Source organism: Euleptes europaea, chromosome 4, assembly GCF_029931775.1.
Source record: "Euleptes europaea isolate rEulEur1 chromosome 4, rEulEur1.hap1, whole genome shotgun sequence".
Classification (NCBI taxonomy): Eukaryota; Metazoa; Chordata; class Lepidosauria; order Squamata; family Sphaerodactylidae; genus Euleptes; species Euleptes europaea.
Genome location: NC_079315.1, coordinates 96529596 through 96554262, shown reverse-complemented (window position 1 = coordinate 96554262; position 24667 = coordinate 96529596). Strand labels below are relative to the sequence as shown.

The following is a 24667-nucleotide window of genomic DNA, read 5'->3' as shown; positions in this document are numbered from 1 at the left end:
GACACCTTCTCTGAGATCTACTGCCAGATTTACTGACTGAAGTCCAGCATAAGCCTCGAATACAATTACTACCTCAGACATCTCAGAAAAACAGGGAAGAAAACACTCCAAGATATTACACAGGGAAGAAGACCTTTCTAAAGTCTACTGGATACCCCTTTTGTTTCAGCTGAAAATCATTTACAAACCTATGCACTGTTTTCTGCTTTGTACTTGCACTCGGAATACCTTGTGTATGAATCTAGCAAGAACCATCCAACTAGTTCTTGGCAGATTCAAGGGGTAGAGCTACTTAACAAACTGTGGCTTGCAAATTCAGATGTCACAACCAAAAAAAATTATAAATTGTGGTTAACAAAACAACAACAAACTGTAGTTAAAATCCAAGTTTGGTGCCAACCAAGAAACTCCATGGAAATATCTGGGATCAGATCAAACTACAATTTGTAAATAACAGTTTATTGCCAATATCTGAACATAGCCCTTAGTTCTTATGTTATTTGGGTTCTCGGAGAGATTCCAGAACACACAACACAGGAGAGGAAGGAAAGGAGAAGAAGAGTTGGTTTCTATATGCCAACTTTCTCTACCACTTAAGGAAGAATCAAACTGGTTTACAATCACCTTCCCTTTCCCTGCCCACAACAGACACCCTGTGAGGTAGGTGAGGCTGAGAGAGCTCTAAGAGAGCTGTGACTAGCCCAAGGTCACCCAGCTGGCTTCATGAGCAAGAGTGGGGAAACCAACCCGGTTCACCAGATTAGCATCTGCCGCTCATGTGTAGGAGTGAGGAATCAAACCAGGTTCTCCAGATTAGAGTCCACCACTCCAAATCACCACTTTTAACCACTACACCAAGCTGGCTCTACTAAAAGTATTAGTTCAATGATTCATCAGGGAAACATTTTAATTGGCATATACTTCTGAAGGCAAAGCGCTTATTGTAAATTTGGCTTTTCCTAGAAAAACCAAGATCTAACTAAACCATATAATCAGTTAGCCAGAGTAATGCAATTGCCAAGCTTTTTTATAAAGTACTGTCACATAATGAGCTACAGAAGTTTTGGGACGCTTTATCCACTTCCTTGATGTTAAAATGATAAACAAAGCACCTGCCTGCTTTGTAACTGAATTGGCATTTACTGCATCACTAAATTCTTTTTTGCACTATTTTATTCTATGCCATTGTCAAAATGCAAAAGATTGGCGGATAAGTAAATCCTACTTAAATGTGATATGACAGCATTATCCTTCCTCTGTAATTGGAATTAGGTTGCTCTGATCTACAACTGTGACGGAAGTTTACAATAACGGTAAAAATGTCCCACAGTGCTGAAGCTTATACACATATCTCGTATGCACGTGACAGTTGCTAGAGCAGGGCTCGTGTTGCGCACAAGTAGCACTTCCAATACACCAAGTGGTTCATCAGATGGACAGTGGAGGGCATCTGCACCACATTCCTCCTAACAGCAGTTGATGGCAGCATGGAAGCACTTCTTGCCATGAGAGAGAAAACTGTCCTCAGATGTATCCATAAACTTATGACACAAGCAACTTTTACAGTACTGGGAAGAGGGACTCCTTCTGCCTCACCCAATACTCCAATAACTCCAGAGCTTGCGTCTCAGCACTGTAAATGTCCCTGGGTCAAAGCAGTTGGTTGGTATGGCTTATACGGCACTCATATTGGTAATTTCTTCCTGGCATCCTCCAATTTGCATACTTTTTTCTGATAGGAAGGGTGTGACTGGAGAAGACGGCATCTGGCCCTCCCTGATATGATTTGCATGCCTCAATTAAAACTCTGGCTGTGGTGCAGAAAGAGTGCCCGTAACTTGAAACCATACCCCTGTTCAGTATGTCTTTTGGGGAAGGGTTATGTTAGGTATCCCTTCTTTTCTCCCCCTTTTTAGCTAGGAGGTATGTTTGCCCTTTAGTCATTATAGCTTTTACATGCAAACAGCAACAACAAGAGCTAAAATCTGAAAGGGAACATCACAGATCAAGTCTCAGAGAACAGCCATATCCTCATATCTAGTCTTCCCTCTGGTTCCAGCCCTGGCTGTTGCTGGTGATAGCTGAGGAGAGAGATGCTGGGCTTCCCTTTTCCTTTCTTTATTTGCTTAGCAAACGTCACTTTGGGTCAAGCATCAACACCAGTTGCTGCATGCACCCCTCACCATCCCCTGCACCTGACCCTTGTCTCTTCTAGCACATATGCCAAGTTTCATCCCCTGAAGCCAATGGTGTGACTTAAATGTATGGTTAAACTCCTTGGTAATTATCCTAGGACTACAACCACATGGGGGCTGGGAACAGGAATGGATGTCACCATTAATATGGTACTACAAAACCCAGTATTTGAAAAGTGTCTTTGATAAAGACCACTAAAACTAAGGAGGAAAATAAACCAAGTCTAATGTGTATTTTATGCTGGACTGTACTTTTTTGTGAAAAGTTTAATTTGGAAGTAAGCCTATAAAAAGACTAATTTGCAAGAAATGTCCTTTCACTTCTGCATTAATTTCTTCTTCAGACTGTTTATCATATCTATCACTGTGTATGCTGTCAAAAATAGTATGTTCTTGTTGGATCTTGCTATTGTTCAAGTATATCAAATCAAGCATATCCAGGGTGGCTTGTTCAGGTTTACCAATTACTTGTGCCAAGGCACGAGAAACTTTCTACTCAGTCTTTCCAGCAATAAATACCATATCTTCATTCCAAACCACAGTGCCGTTTTCTAAATGTGCACGTACTGGTGTGCAATATGCGTGCATTCAGCTCACAAGCTCTGTGTTCGTTACTCTTTTGCCAATACCATTCCCTGTGATTATGAAATATGCCTGGGTATAACACATGCAAACTGTTAAAGAGGTGAGACTTCTCCCCGAGGACATTATTATGCAAACCATATGGAACAACTGAGCAGGGCAGCGGAAGGAAGGAAATTGGAGGAAGACCCTGAACCGGGCTGAATCCTACACACACTTTGAGATCGGCATAAACGGCTTGGCAAGTGGGGAGGAAACTAATATTTTTTATGAATTGGATATAAATGTGGATCATTGACCCCCCTCCAAACTGTGCAAACTTTCCTTTGCTAACCTTGGCAGTGGGGTTGGGGTAGCTTACGTCCCAGAAGCCACCAAGTACTCACACTTCGCTAACTGGTGCAACAGTGGCTAGCATCAAGAATTAGCCTGAAGTGTAGTTATGAACATGCTCCCTGAAAAGGTGGTGGTCTCAAAATACTCATTGATTCCAAAATCTAAACAAGTGGTTCCCAAAGTGGGCAGTCTTGGGGGCGGTGAGATTACCTAGGGGGGCACTAAGAGGCAAGAGGGCAGCAGGGGGTTGCTAGAGGTGGCCCCCTTCAACTGTGTTGTTCACTAATTTACAACAGATCAAGCTATGGCACCATGCTGGCAAATTTGGTGGAAACTATCAGAATTTTTTTCCAGAATTTGAAGAGCTGGAACCACTGGTTGAATAAATTTCAACTAAAAAGTTTTAATTTTATTTTGAATAGATGTGTAATTAATTGCTACTGCTTTGAAATTTTATTGTTATTATCTTCTTTAGTGAGTAATGCAAACCCCTATTTTGAAGAATGCTTTTTATAGGATAGAATAAGGGGCGCTGGGGTTGAGTTTGTGGAACCAAAGGGACGGTGGCCCGAAAAGTTTGGGAAGCGCTGGTCTAAACCATATTGACGTGGGTTCATTTACAAATCACATACACCCATGCATATTTGAAGCATGGAGATTAGGCTCGCACACATATCTGTCCATGAACTGAAGCCCACAGGGTAAATAAGCTTTGCACAGCCATTATCTCCTATCAAGACCGAAAACCCACTTCAGATTATTCTGAACAACAGGCTCCTTCACTCATTTGGAACACAGGCAGAATAATGCTGCTGCGGTCGTCTTGTTTGTGGGCCTGCTAGAGGCACCTGGTTGGGCCACTGTGTGAACAGACTGCTGGATTTGAGGGGCCTTGATCTGATCAGCATGGCCTTTCTTATGTTCTCCAAAGATACTGTACAAAGAGACCCTGTGCCAACACTTTTCTCCAACAGGGAAACCAAGTTTCCAATAGGTTACCTAGCTGGATGATCTATTAAAAGATTCCTTTCAATAAGCACCCAAGTCTTTTGTACAGAGTTGAAAAACTCCAGGTATCTGGTTGTCCAGGTGCTCAGAAATTAAACTGGTACAAGACTGAAATCTCCAAAATTTGAATCTTTGCAATGCCAAGCCCCAGAAGAGCGAGCCCTGACATTAGGGGCGTCTTGAACTAAAACTTAGTGTGGATCAGGAATTTGGTACATTGCATTTAATTATCAGCAAAGATGTTTAAACAATTATATTCCCATGTTATGGAAGAAATAAAGCCAATTGTGAGGCTGCAGTATAAATTTTCAGCGCTGATGTAAGGAATGGCAGCGTTCAGAATGACCTTCAGAGTGGCTATGGCAACTCGGCTCATTGTACATCTCATAACAGGAAACCTTGGCGGCATGATCCTGTTTCTGAAGCAATGTGAAGAGCAGCACGCAGGGTGAAAACACAGCTTTCCCTCTAGTATCACCAAAGACTCTTTAAACACGGAACATATCCATACTATTAAAAAAATGCAAATGTTTTATATAAAGTACTTCTCCAACTTATTCATTAGCAACAGAGTGTCCTGTCTAGGCAATGAGTACAAATCATTCTTTAAATTCAAGTAAATGAACAGTTAAAACAACATTTAAAATATTTAAAACATGCATTGAAGTATTTAACATGTAACAAAGTATCTTACTAAAAACCATGAAGATATTTTTAGGTGGGTAGCCATGTTGGTCTGCATTAGAAGAGCAAGATTAATCAAATCTGATGAAGGGAGCTTTGCCTCTCGAAAGCTTATACCTTGAAAATCCTATTGGTTTTTAAGGTGCTACTGGGCTCGGATCTTGCTCTTTCACTAAAAACCACAACAATCCTAAAAATGCCATGTTTGTAATATTATTACTACTTGCAACTAATTGTAGTTAATGGGGAAGTCAGAATACGAAAAAAAAGCTCATACGTTGATATTTAATCTAATAAGTAATTAATTAAATAAATGCATTAGGAAAAACTGGTCCACAACTTTGCAAATGAGGCTGCCTACAGCTGCAAATTAGAATGCACAGTCATCTTCTTGACTAAACTAAACTAACAGACTCTTTGCTCATTTTGTATTTTATTATTTGCATGTTAGATGTATTAAACTTAAAAAGGCAAAATGGTGTATACAAGAAATATCTGGTGTGAACACACACATCATACAGTACATGGGTCATGGAATCCTGACTGGACATAACTTCCTACCAAGCATACACTCAGTGGCAAAACAAAATTTACTACTGCATAGTGTGTGAAAGAGTCCTTTTGCGTGTACATAGTTTAACATACAGAGCAACAGAAACAGGTATGAGGAACAGTATAGTTTCTTACATTCACTTCCTCACACTAGAACCACCCGCACAAACAAATAATCCTAAACTTTCCAATCCTATGTCTCTTTACTCGGAAGCAAGTCTCCTTGAGTTCAACAGATTTACTCCTAGGTTCTCAGGGCAGCCTCAAGGAAGCACAGGGGGGAAACTCAGCAGTGCCTATGACTTGATTCTTGTGTGGGTTCACAGAAGGCTTGTAGCAGTCAGAGGTACTATCTCTCCCTTCTGCAGCTAACTAAAGGCGACCAAAAGGATAACAAAGGTAGGAAGAAGTTAATCCTATGCAGAAAAACACACTCAGATATATGAAATTTGACTAGAGTTTTTTTTTTTAAGTCTCAAAAGGATTGCTGTGTGAGGGTTTGTGCCAGTTTACTTAGCGGAAATATGATGAAACTTGTTGCTGAAACCTAGTCACATTTTCTCCAAAGTAAGCTTCAGTGACATCAATGAGATTTACTTCTAGGTCAATATGCTCCTTGTTGGTTCTGTTAAGTATGAAGTCTGCCCTGTCAGACCTTTGCCTATGAAGCACTTGTATGTAAGTGAGTTCCTCGATCTGCTTCTACAATACACAAGGCCTTTCTTGCTTTTCTCCAGTGCATACAACAGGCTGTAACCCCTACCGATAACTACCTTGAGCTGCTGACGCTTTCAGCAAAAACAAAACCCCATGTGGATACACTGCCTTATCTAAATGATGAAGGAAATGAGTTTTGCCCGTCCTGCAGCATTCTGATAAGCAATTACTCATAATGTTTAACACGGCCTCAGGATCCCCTACTCTGGCGACTCCTGGGATCTCCCTCCGAACAGATGCAGCTTCCTTTACCCTTTGGATTTATAATGGCAACCCCGCAATGGGCAAAAGTGATTGACCCGTCTTTCTCTTGAATCCAAATCTGATTCAACCACGGCAGGGACGTCCAAAAGATCTTTTATCGTTTAGACTACTGCGAAGTTTTGCGGCCCTCGTGTTCAATTCTCTGGGAGCAAAGTCTTAGTGATTTAAGCGGAACACTGTGGGGCGAACAAGCATGAGGTTCAGGCAGACACGGTTTACAGAGCCCAAGAACCTGATCCTATGCCTCCTTACTGGGAAGGCATACTCAACCTGATCTTATGCCTCCTTACTGGGAAGCAAGACCCAGGGAGTTCAGTCTCCCTGGAATCACAGGGCAGCGTTAAGGAGCTCAGCCATTCGTTGGGAAGCATCCAAACCAGAACAGCGGGAAGATGCACCCGACACCAGCCCCATCCATGCACACACACACACACGCGCGCGCATTTTAATCTGCCAATCAGCACAACTGCGAGCAAAACTTCAAGCTCCGCTCTGCCTGCATCGCAGCCTCGCACAGGAGCTAAGAAGCAGCCCGGCTGGGGAGGAGCAAACCAAGTCCGAGCAAGGCACGGCAGGGGGGCGTCGTGGGCGCCTACCTTGTTCGAGGCCATCTCGCTGACGGAGTGCCGGGTCTGCAAGGTCTCCAGCTGGTCCAGGCACCAGTCCAGCTCCTCCAGGGTCTCGCTGGCCAGCTTCTGGTAGGCCTCCTCTGCGAAGAGATAGGGAAAGGCGTACTCAGTCCGCGGGCGTTTCACGGGGCTAGCGGCGAGCGCCCGCGGGGCCATCCTGCCGTAGGCCGCCGTGGGGGGATGATGCCCGGTGCCCGCACATGAGTGCTGCTCCTTCATATTGCTACAGCCGGGCCGGGGGGGGAAGAAAGGCGGGCGCGGGTCTCCGGCGGGAAGAGCCGCCCCCGGCCTCGCCGCCTCCGGGCCGGGCAGGCGCGACTGGCGGAGGGGAGCAGGCGAGGGAGGCAGCCGGGCTCGGGAGCGCGTGCTTCGGCTCGGAGCGCGCCCAGGGCCGGCAGGAGGAGGAGGAGGGCGCGAGCCACCGCTCTCCGGCGCGCGAGAGGCTTTGAGCGACACGCGGCCAGGAGGAGGAGGAGGAGGAGGCAGCTCCTCCTCCTCCCCCCCCCGGCCTCTGGAGGAGCTCCGAGCCCAACGAATCAGCGCAGCGGCGGGCGCGTTTCCTGTTTGCTCCAGCTGTGCAGCAGAAGGCGCGCGAGCAAGCCGGGGAGGAGCAGCAGCAGCAGCAGTCCCTGGAGCGGCTGCTGCTGCTGCGAGGGGAAGCCTTCCTTGTCCCCCCGCCTTCCTTCCTCCCGTCCCCGCGGAGGAACCCGCGCTTTCCAGCCTGGCGCTCCTCTGTCGCCATTTGCGCCTGGGAGGTTTTGGCCTTGGGTTTGCCGCTCTCTGTATGTGCGTGTGTGCTCAGTGCCGTCAAGTCGCTTCCGACTCCTGGCGACCCTATGGATGAAAGTCCTCCAAAATGTCCTATCGTTGGGCGGAAGCGCACGGTCGCTTTTGGCCTCCTTTCTTCCTTGTTCCAGCCAGGATCGAACGCACGAATTTGCAAGACCTGAGCAAGGCTGTCAAAGGGCGAAAACGCACGGTCGCTTGAGCCTCCTTTCTTCCCTGTTCCAGCCAGGATCCAGCCAGGATCGAACGCACGGACGTTCGATCCTGGCTGGAACAGGGAAGAAAGGAGGCTCAAGCGACCGTGCGTTTTCGCCCTTTGACAGCCTTGCTCAGGTCTTGCAAGTTGAGGGCTGTGGCTTCTTTTATTGAGTGGAAGAAAAAAAAAGGAGGGGGATACCCAGCTTCTTTTATTGAGTCCATCCATCTCTTGTTGGGTCTTCCTCTTTTCCTGCTGCCCTCCACTTTTCCTAGCACGACTGTCTTTTCCAGTTACTCTTGTCTTCTCGTGACGTGGCTAAAATACGACAGCCTCAGTTTAGTCATTTTAGCTTCTAGGGTCAGTTCAGGCTTGATTTGATCTAGAACCCACAGATTTGGGTTTTTGGCCGTCCACGGAATCCGCAACGCTGAGTTTTGAGACTTCAGATGGGGGAAACGTGCATCTAGAGAGCGGCGAACCCAAGGCCCAAACCTCCCGTGCGTAAAAGGCCTCAGTGTTTTGTTTTCATTTGTTGTGTCGGCGTCAGAGTGTGTGTTTGTGGGTTGTTGTTTTTTAATAGATTTTTAGGGTACAGAATTTTTAAAGGGGGGGATGGGGGAAACACATTAGGTTCTTGTGTCCAAGTTTAGTCAATACAATCTTTGCCTTATAATAACATATTAACTCGTAGTGCAGCACCCACTCAGCCGTCTAGTCATTAAACTATATTAGTCTATCCATTAACCATTTCATAGGTCAATATAAACGTTGGTTCTATCAATATCAAATATTTCAGATTTTTTCCAGTTTAAAGGCTATTATTGCTATTCTGTTATTCAGCTAACAGTCTTAACTATCTGGTTAAAGACAATTAATTATATATCATCGTTGCGCATATTTGTCATAGAAGACTTGCAGTTGACGCCAAAAGTCATCTAGCGGCTGTTTCTTTATCAAACAGGTTAGTTTTGACATCAACCCCCTTCTGACTATATATTACTCTTCCTACATACTTGACACTGAGAGACACTGTCCTTCAGTTTTACTCCTCTGAAGATGCCTGCCACAGCTGCTGGCAAAGCGTCAGGAAAGAAAATACCAAGACCACGGTCACACAGCCCCGATAACCTACAAGAACCAATTTGACATCTGTTTTTTTTTACTTGGCGGGGGGGGGGAGGAGGGGGGTGCCTTGGATTTGCCACTCTCTAGATGCGCGTTTTCCCCAGCCGAATTCTCCAAACTCAACAATAAGCCCCCCGTGCAGGGTTTGGAGAATTCAGATGGGGGAAATGTGCATCTGGAGAGCGGCAAATCCAAGGCGACCCCTCCCGTGCGTTAAGCGGCCAGTGGGAGGGTCTTGTGTTTGGGAGCGGGGGGGGGGGAGAAAGCACGGAGCGGACAGCCCTTGCTTCTCCCTCCTCCCCCAAGAGGGCCGCGGCTTCTTCGCCTCGGACGTGGAGCCGCGCAGCGCCCTTCGCCCAAGCTGCGGCCACCTGCGCGCGTGACGTCGCCGAGAAATCCCCTTTCTCCGGGCCTTATATAACCGCCCGGCCTGCCCGAGCGGCGCTGCGGAGTGCCCGGGGGAGGAGAAAGGGCCGCAGGGTTAAGGCCTCTTCCCCTTGGCGGGTCTGAGCTCAACTCTCCAGCAAGAGGGGTGGGTTTTGCGCAACCGCTGCGCGCCAGACGGCCGCTGCTCTGCCTCAGCCAGGGCATATAGATGGCCACGCGGCCGGGGACGCATCAGCTTAGAAATCATAGTGGCGATTTGCACCAACGCCTGGGTGGGGTGACATCAGCTAGGGCTGCCAGGTCGCTCTTCGCCGCCGGCGGGAGGTTTTGGGGGCGGAGCCTAAGAAGGGCGGGGTTTGGGGAGGGGAGGGGCTTCAATGCCACAGAGTCCAATGGCCAAAGTGACCCTTTTCTCCTGGTGAACTGATCTCTATCGGCTGGAAAGCAGTTGTAATACCAGGAGATCTTCAGATAGTACCTGGACGTTGGCAGCCCTAGTTGACGACGGCTGACCCTCAGCCTGCAAAACAGCCAGTTGTGGGCATCTGCCACCATGCACAGATTTCATGTTTTGGCATGCTGCAGCAGTAGGGTTGCCAACCTCCAGTTAGTAGCAGGAGATCTGCTGTTGCAACTGATCTCCAGCCAATAGAGATCAGTTCACCTGGAGAAAATGGCCGCTTTGGCAATTGGACTCTATGGCATTGAAGTCCCTTCCCTACCCAAACCCCGCCCTCCTTAGTCTCCGCCCCCAAAACCTCCTGCCGATAGTGAAGAGGGACCTGGCAACCCTATGTGGCAAACTCATTGTCTAGCACTTGCAGTGGTAGAAGAAGAGTTGGTTTTTATATGCCAACTTTCTCTACCACTTAAGGGAGAATCAAACCGGCTTACAATCACCTTCCCTTCCCCTCCCCACAACAGACACCCTATGAGGTAGGTGGGGCTGAGAGAGCTGTGACTAGCCCAAGGTCACCCAGCTGGCTTCATGTGTAGGAGTGGGAAAACCAACCCGGTTCACCAGATTAGAGTCCGTTGCTCATGTGCAGGAGTGGGGAATCAAACCCAGTTCTCCAGATTAAAGTCCACCACTCCAAACCACCACTCTTAACCACTACACCATGCTTGTGTGCTAGATCCTGCACACAGTAGCAGATGCACATGCCTGTGTTGTCACCCACTGGGAATCCACTTTTTCTAGGACTTTTTCCCATGGCTACCACACACCAAGAGGCCATTTGAGTAGGCTCAAATAATTAGCCAGGGCATGCACCAAGGGCCATGTCATTTGCACTGAGGGAACTTCTTATTTCGCATTTTTAAAGGCTGAGAGGTATACTGTCCAGTTTATAAAATTTCAGAAACATCTGCTCAGCATGGCTCTGTCATGAGATATTTAAGGGTGTGTGTGGGGGTGTCCATAACAGCTAAGAATGTCTCAAAGCAACTGACCCCTTATTTGCTTATCCCTTTCACGAACCACAAACCGTGAAGCTTTTCTTCAATTATCAGATCTCAGTATATTGATTTCTTAAGCATCCTGTGCTCCAGTTACTAATAATGTAAATCACACCTTTAATATGCAAAATATTTTACAATCTTTGGGCACAATCCAGCTAATGTTAAGCGCTTTTAAAGCCTGTACTGACTTTAAAGCATGCCATTAAATCTCACCCTGAAATCAATACGACTGTCTTGTGCTTAACTTTGACTGGACCGTGCCTATAATCTCTTTTGGCCTCTGTGCAATCCTGGGAGGGAGGCTGTATTCTCACATTTCAGAGTTCCAGCTAAGGTCACCCAACAGTTGAGGTGAGGTTTAGGCCTAGGTTTCTCAGGACTGTATCACACTGTCCACCAGACCACACTCAATCTGTTTACAGCTCATTCCCTGTTTTCTTTAGGAAACTCTCATACATCCTAAGAATTACAGTTAATATTTGCACAAGTCAGTTTTAATGTGATGAATATATGTTAGTCTAGCAAAGATTCAGTAGGAAAGACATTTTCAAAATTTTCAGTATATTTACAAATCCCTGGTTGGAAGGTGTGTGCATTATATATGCATCCCACACAGATTGTTTTGGAAGAAGGAAAAGTTATCTTTCAGAGATTCACCTCAGTATCCCCACCCCACCCAGCTTCCAAAAAGAGTTTGTCCATTGGCAATTAAAGGAGAGAAACCTGGAGGATGGGAGTAAATCTCAGCTACGGTTCACAAAGGCTGAGCTTCTAAACGCATTTTGAATGTCAAGGCTCCGCCCTGGAAAATGATAATTAAAAATACCTCTGTATTTTCCCTCTCACCCTGACCTGGATGGCCCAGGCTAGCCTGATCTGGTCAGGTCTCGGAAGCTAAGAAGGGTCAGCATTTGGATGGGAGACCATCAAGGAAGTCCAGGGTTGCTGTGCAGAGGCAGGCAATGGAAACCACCTCTGTTCTCTCCTGCCTTGAAAGTCCTGTGGGGTCATCATAAGCCAGCTGAGACTGACGGCACTTTCTACCACTTTCCCTCTCACTATTAAATAACCAAAGTTTAAGCTGAGACATTGAGGGGTAGGAGCAGGGCTCCTCAGTCAGAGGGCAATGTAATCATCGCCTTAGGTCACTTTCATTTTTAGAACTCAACCATCGCTAGGGGAGAAATATGATAGCAAACAACACTCAAAACTTCACAGCAGTCTAAACTCCCTCCTCTTACAAAGGTCAAACCAGACAAAATGAAAGCCAATTAGAAAAAAAAATGATGAAAATTGATAACATTAACGTTTTTTCAAGGTGTTGACTACAGATTGCACACCTAAAGATATACTTTTACCTTTGGGACCCCAAAACAGTAAACGTTGACAGCAGTATAGTCCATAGATAAATAGTAGCAGTGGACGTTTTAGAACTGCACGCTTGAAATATTTGGAAATACGTGTATGTTTTGGTCTTTCCCACTTGGCACAGGGGAATGGTGGGCAGTTAAAGTAATGTAAGAAAATGAGAAGTCCTCAATACTTTAAACACCCTTTCTAAAAAATTTCTAGATTACATTTAATACAATTACCAAAACATTACGCCACTTTTAAGGAATGTTCTACACTGGCTAACCACTGCTGCATATTAATATACATTTTACTGGGTTTTATACATGCTTCAGCAACGCAATCCATACATAAATAACCAAGGGAATGCCTCAGTACATATGAACAATAAATGCTTGTCCACATTACAAAGGGACTGCCAAATGTTGCAGAATTTTTCGCCTCTTGAACAACTCCAAGCTTGGACAGAAATGCATTATCAGAATAACACAGTGTGAATTACCAGGCTCTGCCCGTTTCACTGTGTCTCCAGCATCATTTCATTGCAGCGTTAACAAAGCTCCAAGAAACTCAACTTTCCAGGATTAGAAAAGTACCCCTCAAATATACAGATGCTAGTTGAGGAACAGGCAAATTTTTCGTCTTGAGGGCCACATCTGGGTCTCTGCATGCGTTTCGGGGCTCTGGACATAAGGCCTTGTTTACAACACTTGATACCCATGGGCCGGATGTGCCCTCAAGCTGTTCGCCCACCTGTGCTCTAGCCAGTACCAAAAAAAAAGGCCCCTTGGCTTTTATGAAGGGGACTTTCCTAAGTTTTTTAATGAATCGAAAAGGAACCTGTGGTATTTGCAACTGAATGCATGTCACAGATCAGTAGTTGTCAATTTCACTCTGAATAATAAGTAAGAAGACTGTAGATGAAAAAGAGAACTGACTTATTTAGAAGCAAGTTCCACCAAACTGAAGGCCAATTCACAATGTATGGCATCTAGGGTTGCCAGCTGTGGGTAGAGAAATACCTGGAGGTTTTGTGGGTGGAGCTGGGGGTGGAGCTGGGGAAGGGACCTCAGCAGGGTATAATGCCATAGAGTCCACCCTCTGGAGATCAACTGTAATAGCGGGAGATCTCCAAGTGCCACTTGGAGGTTGGCAAGTCAAATGACATCCCTTGCTGCAGCAGCAAGGGGTGTCTTGCATGTGTGAATGAGCCATCCACAGATTAGACACTGAGTTTCATTATCATTCCACCTCATCTCAAACAAAACTGCACTGGAGTTGTAAAAGTGAAGGAAAGTATACTCTAGCCTCTGGCACCGGCCTGTGGACTAAGGGGTGCAGGATAGTAGCACCACCTTCATCTCATCAAGAACACCAGGGAGGGAAGGTCTGTCTGGCTCCAACTGAAATGCTGATTTTGTTCTGATGTTGTCAGACCCATGTCCTTCCTCTGTCTTTTCCCTCATTCCTCTTCCCTGGTGGATCTTCTTAGTTTATAAGCCTGAGGGGAAGGGGCTGTGGCTGCAATCCTAAGGACACTTTCCTGGGAGTAAGAAGAATAAGAATGGGCCATCGAGTTGCAATCAACTCATTGTGACTCCAACCATGGGGTGTTCTAGACGAGATGAGCAGAGGTGGTTTGCCATTGCCTTTCTCTGTGTAGCAACCCTGGTCTTCCTTGGTGGTCTCCCATCCTAGTACTGACCATGGCCAGCCCTGCTTAGCTCCCAAGCCCTGACAACCTCAGACCAAACTGGGCTATTCAGCCTGGGAGTAAGCCCCAGTGAATATATGAGACACTTCCTTGAAGACCTTTTTAGGATAGTTCCCTGCCTCTCTTGACTGATGAGAGCCACTTTGAGAGACAATTGTGTGAAAACCAGAAGATAAATATAATTATGTTATATGTTTAGCCCTTAAGCCTAATAATGTTTAGCCCTAAAGCTCTCAAGAAAATCGTTTTGAGATTGAAGTGTCCATGATATATATCCTTGGAGCAGAAAGTTTTCAAGATCCTACCAGCATGGTGTAGTGGTTAAGAGTGGTGGTTTGGAGTGGTGGACTTTAATCTGGAGAACTGGGTTTGATTCCCCACTCCTGCACATGAACGATGGACACTAATCTGGTGAACTGGACTTGTTCCCCCACTCCTACACATGAAGCCATCTGGGTGACTCTGGGCTAGTCACAGCTCTCTTAGAGCTCTCTCTGCCCCACCAACTTCACAGGGTGTCTGTTGTGGGGAGGGGAAGGGAAGGTGATTTTAAGCCGGTTTGATACTTCCTTAAGTGGTAGAAAAAGTCAGCATACAAAAAACAACTCTACTTCTTCCAGGAACAGGTATAGATTAAAGAATTGACCCTCATATTGGTATACATTTTTTAATAAATACAAACAAAAAGAAAAGACACAGTTGAAGCTGATATAGGCTGTTACCGCACTAGGTATTCCCAGCAATGTATTAAGAGTTTGAAAATGTTATAAAAAACATCGCTTTAAAGGGGTTTTTGGATGCCACGGCTAAAAAATGGTTGGAAGACGACTTCACAGCTAAAGGGGCCAAACAAAGTGCGAACAGTATTTTTTATAACAGTTTCAAACTCTTAATACATCGTTGGGAATACATAGAAACTGCGAACAGTATTTTTTATAACATTTTCAAACTCTTAATACATCTATAGGAATACCTAGTGCGGTAACAGCCAAAGTTACTCTGAATGTGGTGGTTTCAATACGGATAAAGCATATACTGAAGAAGTTCAGGGAAATCTGTACTAGATAGAGATCTATTGGGTTTCTTGATGGACTTAAGCCTGCCTTTCAACATTCCTCAAAGTTTAGATGTTGGGAAATTCAGACTTCTCTGTCACAAACGTCCATCCATTTTGGCCAGGTGAAATTTTTTGAGTTAGTACAATAAAATGAAAAGGTTAAATGTTCAGGACAGTCTGTGATAGTGTAGTGTATCTATTGAAAATCCACGTGAACACAGTAAGCTCCTTTCCACTACTTCTCAAGCAGACAGTGGTCCCACCCCCAGCACTTGAGATTCTTTTAACTAGAAATGTTGGGAACTCAACATGGGACTTTTCTGCATGCAAAGCAGGTGCCCCCATATCCCACTTCTTTAATGATATTAAAATACATTACTGAAACATGGGCAGCCCAATCCTAACGGGGGGGGGGAGAACCAGCTTAGGAGTCGGCATGACCCCAGCGCCAGCGTTAATGCTACTTGCACTGGCTAAACTAGCACTAGCACCAGCACGGGGCAGCTGACGCCCACTCCAGGGAGCAGCATGGCAGCGCAAGCCGCAGGCGCCGACAGTGTTTTCCCACATAACCCTCAAACAACCTCAAACAGGCTTGGCGGGGGTTATAGTTAAGGCAGAATTCTATCATGGAACATTATTCTTAATGGGATACTTGATGCAGTGGGTGAAGTGAAGTTTATCAAAGGGACTTACTTGCCCCAGGAAACATTATGTGCATGTGGCAGGCAAATGCAAATAGGGAATAGGTGAGGGAGAACAGAAGACATAACAACAAATCCATGGGCAAGAGAAGGCCTTAGCCTGCCCTTCTTGCCTGATGATTCTCACTTGCAAACGTTCAACCCCTCCTCTGCCACCAAACATGTATTTTTTTTCTGCCCTTTGACAGCAACCGGAAATCATTAAAATACCAGAACTTCAGTTACATGTTATCTGCTTTGGCATGACTTTTCATCTCATTGTAAAATAAAATCAAGGCCTTGCTGTACCTATTTTGTACCTATAAAACTAACTGCAGTTTGATTGTCCTGATGCGAATGCCTTGAGCAGCTGCTCATATTGAGCAGAACTGTTCCAGCGAGCCTCTGCATAAAATGAATAATTAGATGTCTCTGGAATTTAAGACAGTCTTCATTGTGTATGTTATGCTGTTTGTTAAAAAAATATTTTCTTTTAATTTTGTAATCCAATTTCATTTCTCTGTAGCATGCAATATACCGTTCAATCCTAAGGGGGGGAATTGGCACAGGGAGTGGACTGACCCTTATGCCGGCATATCTCGAAGATATGCCGGCGTAAGTGCAGGGCCCCAGCACCACTGCACAGCTCAAGTGCACTGGCGCAGGCTCCACGGCAGCTGCGCACTGGTGCAACGCAGGCACAGAATTTTGCGCCGGAGTGGTAGTGGGTGTTCTCAAGGCATGGACAGAAGGAGTCAGCTCTCTGAGCTCTTTCAGCCTGGGAACGCCCCCTGAGAGAAGCAAAGTTACACCTAGAAAAAATACACTGTAGCTCATAGGCGCCCATTAAAGCAAAAAATCATTTGTCCTCCACTGCTGCAGCCATGCCCAAAAGGCCCCAAGCAGCTCAGGATGCCGACTAAGGGTGCAACCAATCACCCCTCCCCTGCAGCACCCAGCTCCTACGCCAGCACCCAATTGCACACCCTAGCCCTATAAAATCCCCAGCCAGGACCCACTTTGCATTTCAGTGAGAAAGGTGGACTATAAATGGAGTTAAGTAAATTAATTAATAAAATGTGCAATACTTGCTTAACTCTCAAACAACCTAAAAAAATTGCACAAGTTGCCACTGGTGTTATATGTCTACCTCAAGACAAAAATCTATTGTATCGTGCTAGAAAAGATTCCACAGAAACACAAGTATTTGTGGTGGCAGAACTCACAGATTTTGACAATACCAAAACGTGCTGAGTCCAAAAACACACTTTCACATGAGACAGAATTTGTCTTTTGAGTATATATCTCTCTCCCCTTTGGCATATAAAATAACTCACTAGTTCTGCCATTTTATAAAGTTATAGATTTTATTTTAATTTTAAACAAACAAAAGATATGATTTGAACCTGAGATTTTAGAAAACTAGCACAAACTGTCCTAAATTCTAACAAAAGGATATAATATTAGTTATTAGTAATAACTGACGTTTGCATATGAGGTTATTTTTCTACCTTCAAAACACATCCATATTTTTCTGTGGTGAGTGCCAACCTACTGACAATCATGACTGTTCACTTCACTGCAAACATATTATGGTATGTTTTTCTTTTTTTAGACTAATACATTACATGGCTGGGGTTAAATTAATGCAACATCAAAATTATTAGATTTCTGGGGTTGTGTTTATACCAGTTGCTTTTTTGTTTACACAAATAAAAATTTGAGTGGTAAGTATTTGGATGAGAGACCACCAAGGAATACAAGGGTTGCTGTGCAGAGGAAGGCACTGGGCAAACCACCTCTGTTAGTCTCTAGCCATGAAAACCCCAAAAAGGGGTCGCCATAAGTCGGCTGCGACTTGACGGCACTTTACATACCCACAAGTTATAAGAACACGCTCTATACTACTTTACTGCAGATAATGTCCTAAGAGGAAAAGGTTCTAAAGCCACTTTTCTCTGCATTCGAGTTTCCGGGAATTGCAGCTGATCTCCAGACTACAGATAGCAGTTCCCCTGGAGAAAATGGCTGCTTTGGAGGGTAAACGTTATGGCATTATGCCCCACTAGGGTTGCCAACCTCCAGCTGGTGGCTGGAGATCTCCCATTATTACAACTGATCTCCAGCCAATAGAGATCAGTTCACCTGGAGAAAATGGCCGCTTTGGCAATTCTACTCTATGGCACTGAAGTCCCTCCCCTCTCCAAACCCGTCTCAGACTCCACCCCCAAATCTCCAGCTGGCACCCCTACTCTGCACCAAAACAAAACAAAAATTGGAGCACCATATCTACCCCTTAAGTTATTGGCATGTTAGTCAAATGGCTATTATCTGGCTAGGACGAGTCAAGTGGCAATTGTTTTCAAACGATTGAAACTGGTCGAAAGGAAGTGTGGGGTTTATCATGAGATAAACAGGTGAAAAGCCACCAAGTCTGTGTACTGAAAATATCTCCCAGTATGAACTACTTTATGTGGGATAGAGCTGGTATTGCAACTATAATGTTTAGATAGGCGGGCAAGCTGGAGATGTTTTGGAGTCTGCAAGAACACAACAGGAGAACAGCATTTGCACTTTGATCTGCAAAGACTCTGGAGAGGCAGCCAGTCATGCTGTTATTTGCGCTGACAAGTCACGTGGGTCAAGGATTCCATTCTGTAGGCAAGAGAAGTATACGCCAAGCGTTGCTCTCTTCCTTTCTAGCCATCTTAGGCCTGGCTCTCATTTCTATTGGCTGCAAAAGGTTTCTATATCATTTCACCAAGATGTAGGGAAGCAACAACAGTTATAGTCCTGAAAAGAAGAGGAAGAGCTTAAACTCTGTTCCTCGCTCCCTGTTTTTTGAGTGTACACTTTTTATACTGCACATAAAGACATGGTAATTCTTGAACTATCATGGCTTCCAACAAAGAACTATGGGAACTGTAGCTCCGTGAGTATACAGAAAAGTCTCTGTTAGAGATCCTAATCATATCCCCCCCCAAAAAAAAGAACAACAGAGGGAATGACTCTTAAGGTACTTTTACACATGCTTAATAATGCACTTTCAATCCACTTTCAATGCACCTGGCAGATGGATTTTACTGTGTGAAATGGCAAAATCCACTTATAAATGATCATTAAAGTGCATTCAAAGTGGGTTGAAAATGGATTATTCAGGATGTGTGAAAATGCCCCAATGCCAGGTTTATCTAATATAAATGAATCAGGGTTGCCAACCTCCAGGTACTAGCTGGAGATCTCCTGCTATTACAACTGATCTCCAGCCGATAGAGATCAGTTCACCTGGAGCAAATGACCGCTTTGGCAATTGGACTGTATGGCATTGAAGTCCCTCCCCTCTCCAACCCCCACCCTCCTCACCCTCCTCAAAAACTTCCCGCCGATTGCAAAAAGGGACCTGGCAACCCTTAGATGAATCCATGAGAATAAACATGACAGGGAGAAACTTCTCTATAGGGACACATCAGCAGTACTTAAGCTGTGTACCCTGGGTCCCAGAATGCCAAGGGACAAAAAAAGAAAAACTCCATGCTTTCCAGATAAGGAGGAGAGAGAGGGGATTTATAGGCAGGTGAGATAAACAAAAGCAACAGGTGTGGAAAAGAGGGGACTGTGTCTTTGCTGGGTCTTGATTTCAGATAACATGAAAGCCCAGCTTGGAATTCACACCTCTGACAACAGGGCACAGATTTCTGATGCCCGCCCTTTTCTGGACTTCTTTCAAACATCCTTTCTTTCATTCCATGCAAGCCCTTCTGAACCCAGACAGTGCTATCTTCTGTGGACCACAAACAGGCTGATTTGGGCATGGGATGACTGACTCGCTTGACACATCACCTTAAGTTCTGGCCTCAGCAGAGCATGTCAAAACAGCTTTCTCTTGTTCAGAAGAAAATGTAATCGCCTCGAGGGCAACAGGAGCGGCAGACAGCTCCATTATGCAACACTCACCACACTCCCTGGGCCTATTATTTTATACAGCCAAAGGCCATATTTTTACAAATGGATATGGGACAAAACATGGGTTTTGTGAGAAGCTATGGAGACAGACATATGAACTGCAAGGGCAAAGGAATTCCCCCTGTCTTCTTCCACCCCTCTGCCCCCTCTGACTACAATTATCTAGCGACGGTACTGGGAGAGCTTTGCCCTACATTTGGAGCAGGACTTCAATATCAGCGCTAATACTTCATGAAGTAGTCATGAGATATGCAGCAACTTTCATAGTGTGTGTGGGGAGGGGCAATGAAAACAAGGGTATGCTACCTTCAAAAGGACGGTTTGGAGCATCACATCGACCTGTCTGTTGCTCTATAATGTTGCATAGCACTTTGTCAGGAAGGGAAAGAGGAAATCAGGTATCTGCTCATCAGGGTTTCCTCTACAGAGCCTGATGGTTGAATGCTGTCATTGGTAGGGGAAATGCAGCATCAGCTATCAATAGGGTTGCCAGGTACTAGCTGGAGATCTCCTGCTATTACAATGGATCTCCAGCTGATAGAGATCTGTTCATCTGGAGAAAATGGCCGCTTTGGCAAGTGGACTCTATGGCATTGAAGTCCCTTCCCTCCTTTTCCCTCCTTAGGCTCTGCCCCAAAAACCTCCCGCTGGTGGCGAAGAGGCACATGGCAACCCTAGCTGTCAAGCTATTAACTGTATAGGCCTAATGTCACTTACAGGGCCATCCTAAGCGGAATTAAACCCTTTACAGTCAGTCCATTGAAGTCAATCAGCTTAAAAGGGTGCAACTGCTTAGGACAGCACTGTTACTTATTTACAAAATTTGCACCCCAACTTTCTACTATAAAATGTAGAAAGCTAACAAAATTTTAAAAGGTTTACAAAACTAAAACACATACACACAATAAATAAAAAACAACAATAATATAAAACATATTTAAAAGGCTACAGGATAACATAAATAAGAATAGCAATAAACACTCGCAGATAGGATATTAGTTATATGGATTTATGGTTCCTTCCTTTCCTAAGAGATAAATGGGCCACATAGTGGTAACATAGGTAAAGACAATTGTTTGTAATGTGACTGTTCTTGTGGTAATGCTGCCCCCCCCAAGACCAAAAGACTGCCATTTTATGCATTTTTAATTTTATTTAAGTTATACCCCGCCCTCTCCCAACACAAGTCAGGTTCAGGATGGCTTCCAACAATGAACACACACAATAATTCTATATCAGACATTATACATTCACAGTAAAAATATCAGAAGTGAATAAAACAGATTCCCATTAAAACCTACAGATCCATTTCGCTATCTTCTGGTGCCCCTAACAATTTTATTCTGATATGGTCAAAGAAGATGTAAAAATGGGGGACCCGGGGGGAGGAGAAGAAGAAAGGGGGAAACAAGGCCAGCTTAGGGTTGCCAGGTCCCACTTTGCTACTGGCAGGAGGTTTTTGGGGTGGAGCCTGAGGAGGGCGCAGTTTAGGGAGGGGAGGGTCTTCAATGCCATAGAGTAGAATTGCCAAAGTGGCCATTTTCTCCAGGTGAACTGATCTCTATCAGCGGGAGATCAGTTGTAGTAGCAGGAGATCTCCAGCTACTACCTGGAGGTTGGCAACCCTAGGCCAGCTAGATGTATAGAACATCGCTGCCCTCAACTGTCAGCCTGGTGGAACATTTCCAACTTGCAGGCCCTGCGGAAGTGAGCCAAGCTCGCAAGACCCGGGTGTCACTAGACAGAGAGTTCCACCAGACTGGGGCCAGAGCCAAAAAAGCCCTGGCTCTGGTCAAATCAACAGGATAACTCTGGGACCAGGGACCACCAGGAGATTGCTTCCCTGTGAAAGATGACAGGAGGAATCTGGTGCTTTAGGGCTCCACCAATTTATTAGTCAGGCATTTCATCTGTACTGACAGATTGCATCTTTCCGAGTCAACCTGTTGGTTTTAGTACATTCCCTTGTTGCTTTGCTTCAGGAAGCCATCCTTGATGCTAGGGAGTCTGAGAGATGGCACCACAAATTTCAGCTCACAACTACCCAGTAAACTGCTGAGGAAGGGCCGGTTGGGAACGGTTTGTTTAGCGTGACAGGTAGGCCTCTGACATGCATCGTAAAACAAAACCACAACAGAAATTAACCTGCTCTTTCATGAGTCAGGAATAAAACTTGAGCAATCCTGTCGTGGCCTCCCTGGAAGTCAAATTTTGATTCTTTCACAACAGCAGCCTGTAGCGGTAGTACAATACTTCTCTAAATAAGCATCCCCCCTTGCCAGAGTCCTTTTGTGTTTCTAAGAAAGAGACAGATAAGCATGTGTAAGATACGAAGCATTCTGAAGAAAGCCTTCTGCCGTCTTTTCACAGGCCCACGGGAGTCATAAATCAGTTATCCTCACTCAACCTTTGAATGTGCCTTGGATCAACCAGTGCTTTCAGCTAAATGTCACACAAGGGCATTGCTTTAGTCAAGAGTTCTAGTTTACTCACAACTACAATTGCCCACCATTCCCAGAAAAATCAAACTACAGGGTGGGGGGGGGGGGAAGCAAAAAATAAATAAAACTGACTACATTAAGGCTCCGCATGGGGATGTTATGGGAACTGAAGAAAACAAAATATAAAGGGAGCAACAATCGTGAGTTGCAGACATCTAAAAAGGGAGACAACCAGTACTCAATTTCCTAGATTTTTGAGAGTCAGGTGGTGTAGTGGTTGGAATGACTACAATCAGAGATATCTGGGTTCAAATCCCCACTATGACATGAAGCTTACTGTCAGCCCTTGGCCCACAGAACCAGAAATCACCACAAAGTCATATAGAGTCCAAACAGATGGCTTTTACTGGTCAAATAGGCATACAGTGCAAACGAATAAAATGACAGCTATGAGAGACTCACTAGCTGGGAGATAATATAAGGCTGGAAAGGCGGGAGATTACAAGCATAGGCTGAATACAGTTTCCCAGGAGCTGAGTTCCCAGGCCTAGGTATGTGACCTTGAGGGCCAGACAGTACAGCGCAGAGACAGAGGCAATAACGAAACCGAGATAGCAGCCTGACATTCTGCTCCCCTCAAGGCCCCCTCCCAGTTCGCAAGGGGGCTGGCTTATCCGGGTAAGCAATGTGAAAGGCGTTGACGAGGTCGGGGGCGGAGACGTCCCGTGCGCGCACCCATTCGTCATAGGCAGGGGGGAAATGTTTCCAACGGACTAGATACTGCAGGTTGCCATGGTGAACACGGGAGTCAAGGATCTTGGAGACTTCGAAGTGTTCCTCCCCCCCCACCATGATGGGTTGCGCAGGAGGTGGATCCGGATGCCACTGTGGAGAAGCAACATGGGGTTTGAGGAGGCTAATGTGGAAAACAGGATGCACACGCCTCAAGGATTTGGGGAGAGCCAGTTCCACCGTGACAGGGTTTATGACCCGGGTGATGGGGAAAGGGCCAATGAATTTAGCACTGAGCTTATGGCACGGACGGGTGGAACGGAGGTTTTTGGTGGAAAGGTAAACCAAAGCACCCACTTGCAGATCACCCCCGGGGGAGCGAAGTTTGTCAGCTTGCGCTTTGTATTTACGCTTGGCCCGGTCGAGGTTGCTAACGAGCCAGGGCCAAGTGGTACGGAGGGCGTGTGCCCAGGAGGCAATGTCGGGGTTCCCCTCCCCCTCTACATCATCTGCAGGAGCAACAGGACTGAAATCTTGTCCATACACAGCAAAAAATGGGCTAAAACCTGTGGATTGATGCATGGCATTATTGTAGGCATATTCTGCCAAAGGTAACAGTTCCACCCAGTCATCCTGGTGGTAGTTAACATAACAGCGTAAATAACATTCAAGTACAGCATTGACACGTTCGGTTTGACCATCAGTTTGAGGATGGTATGCACTAGACAACCCTTGTTCCACTCCCACCAACTTGAGGAAAGCTTTCCAAAACTTAGAAACGAAACCACTTCCGCGGTCACAAATTATCTTACGCGGAAACGAATGTAAACGAAAGATATGCGTCACGAAGAGGCGGGCCAGTTTCTGAGCAGAGGGGATCCCTGCGCATGGAATTAAATGTATTTGTTTAGAAAACAAATCAGTCACAACCCACAACACAGTTTTACCCCCACTGAGAGGGAGATCAGTCATAAAGTCCATAGCAATCACTTCCCAAGGTTTGCTGGGCGTTTCAAGAGGTTGTAGCAGTCCCGGGGGTTTGCCCTGCGATTGTTTCGCAGCGGCACAAACGGGACAGCTGCGGATGAAGGAGTCAATGTCGGAACGCATTCCCCCCCACCAGAACTGTCTGCGCAATAAGTGAAGGGTTTTCAGAAACCCAAAGTGCCCAGCTGTTTTGGCTCCATGAGCTAAATGTAAAACGTCCTTCCGGAGAGCTTTGGGTACATACAATTTCGAGTCCTTGTACCAGGACCCTCCCTGTTCCAAAACACCAGGGGGTAGGGTATGAGCGGAGCGTTCTAAAAGGCACTGGTCCCGAAGGACATTTAAAAAGGACTCGGAGATGGGGATTTTGGAGGGGGCCCCCCCGTCGGCCATGGAGATCTTAGAAACAGTTATGGGGCTAGTGCTTACGTGCGGCGGCGCGCAGACTGCAGGCGGCTGGGCGGCCGGAGGGGTAGGAAGGGCGGGAACGCTGGTCTGTTGCGGTGGCGGCTGGGTAGCCGGTTGGGCTGGCGGAGCTTGTACGTTGGGTAAGGCGTGCTGATGCTGGGATCGAGTTTGCACAGCCAGCATAGGTAGGGCCCCACGTTGCATAGGGGTGAACAGAGAGTTGGTGGGTCTCTCGAGTTTTACCGGATATTGTGGTAAACGGGAGAGGGCATCCGCGAGAACGTTTTGCTTCCCAGGGACGTGCTTCAGGGTGAAACGGAACTGAGCAAAGAACTCCGCCCACCGTTGTTGTTTCGCCGATAGCTTATGGGACCCCGTGAGGGCAGCTAGATTTTTGTGATCGGTCC

At 45.7% G+C, this 24667-nt stretch overlaps 1 protein-coding gene across 5 annotated transcripts in view; it reads right to left on the bottom strand.

Moving 5' to 3' along the window:
* PDE4D (phosphodiesterase 4D) overlaps positions 1 to 24667 on the bottom strand; it is a 687791-nt gene that overhangs the window by 52955 nt on the left and 610169 nt on the right. For all 5 annotated transcript variants that reach the window (XM_056847943.1, XM_056847945.1, XM_056847948.1 and 2 more), the window contains one exon: positions 6935 to 7047. In XM_056847943.1, coding sequence (XP_056703921.1) covers positions 6935 to 7047 — 113 coding nt within the window. The remainder of the gene's footprint in view (positions 1 to 6934; positions 7048 to 24667) is intronic.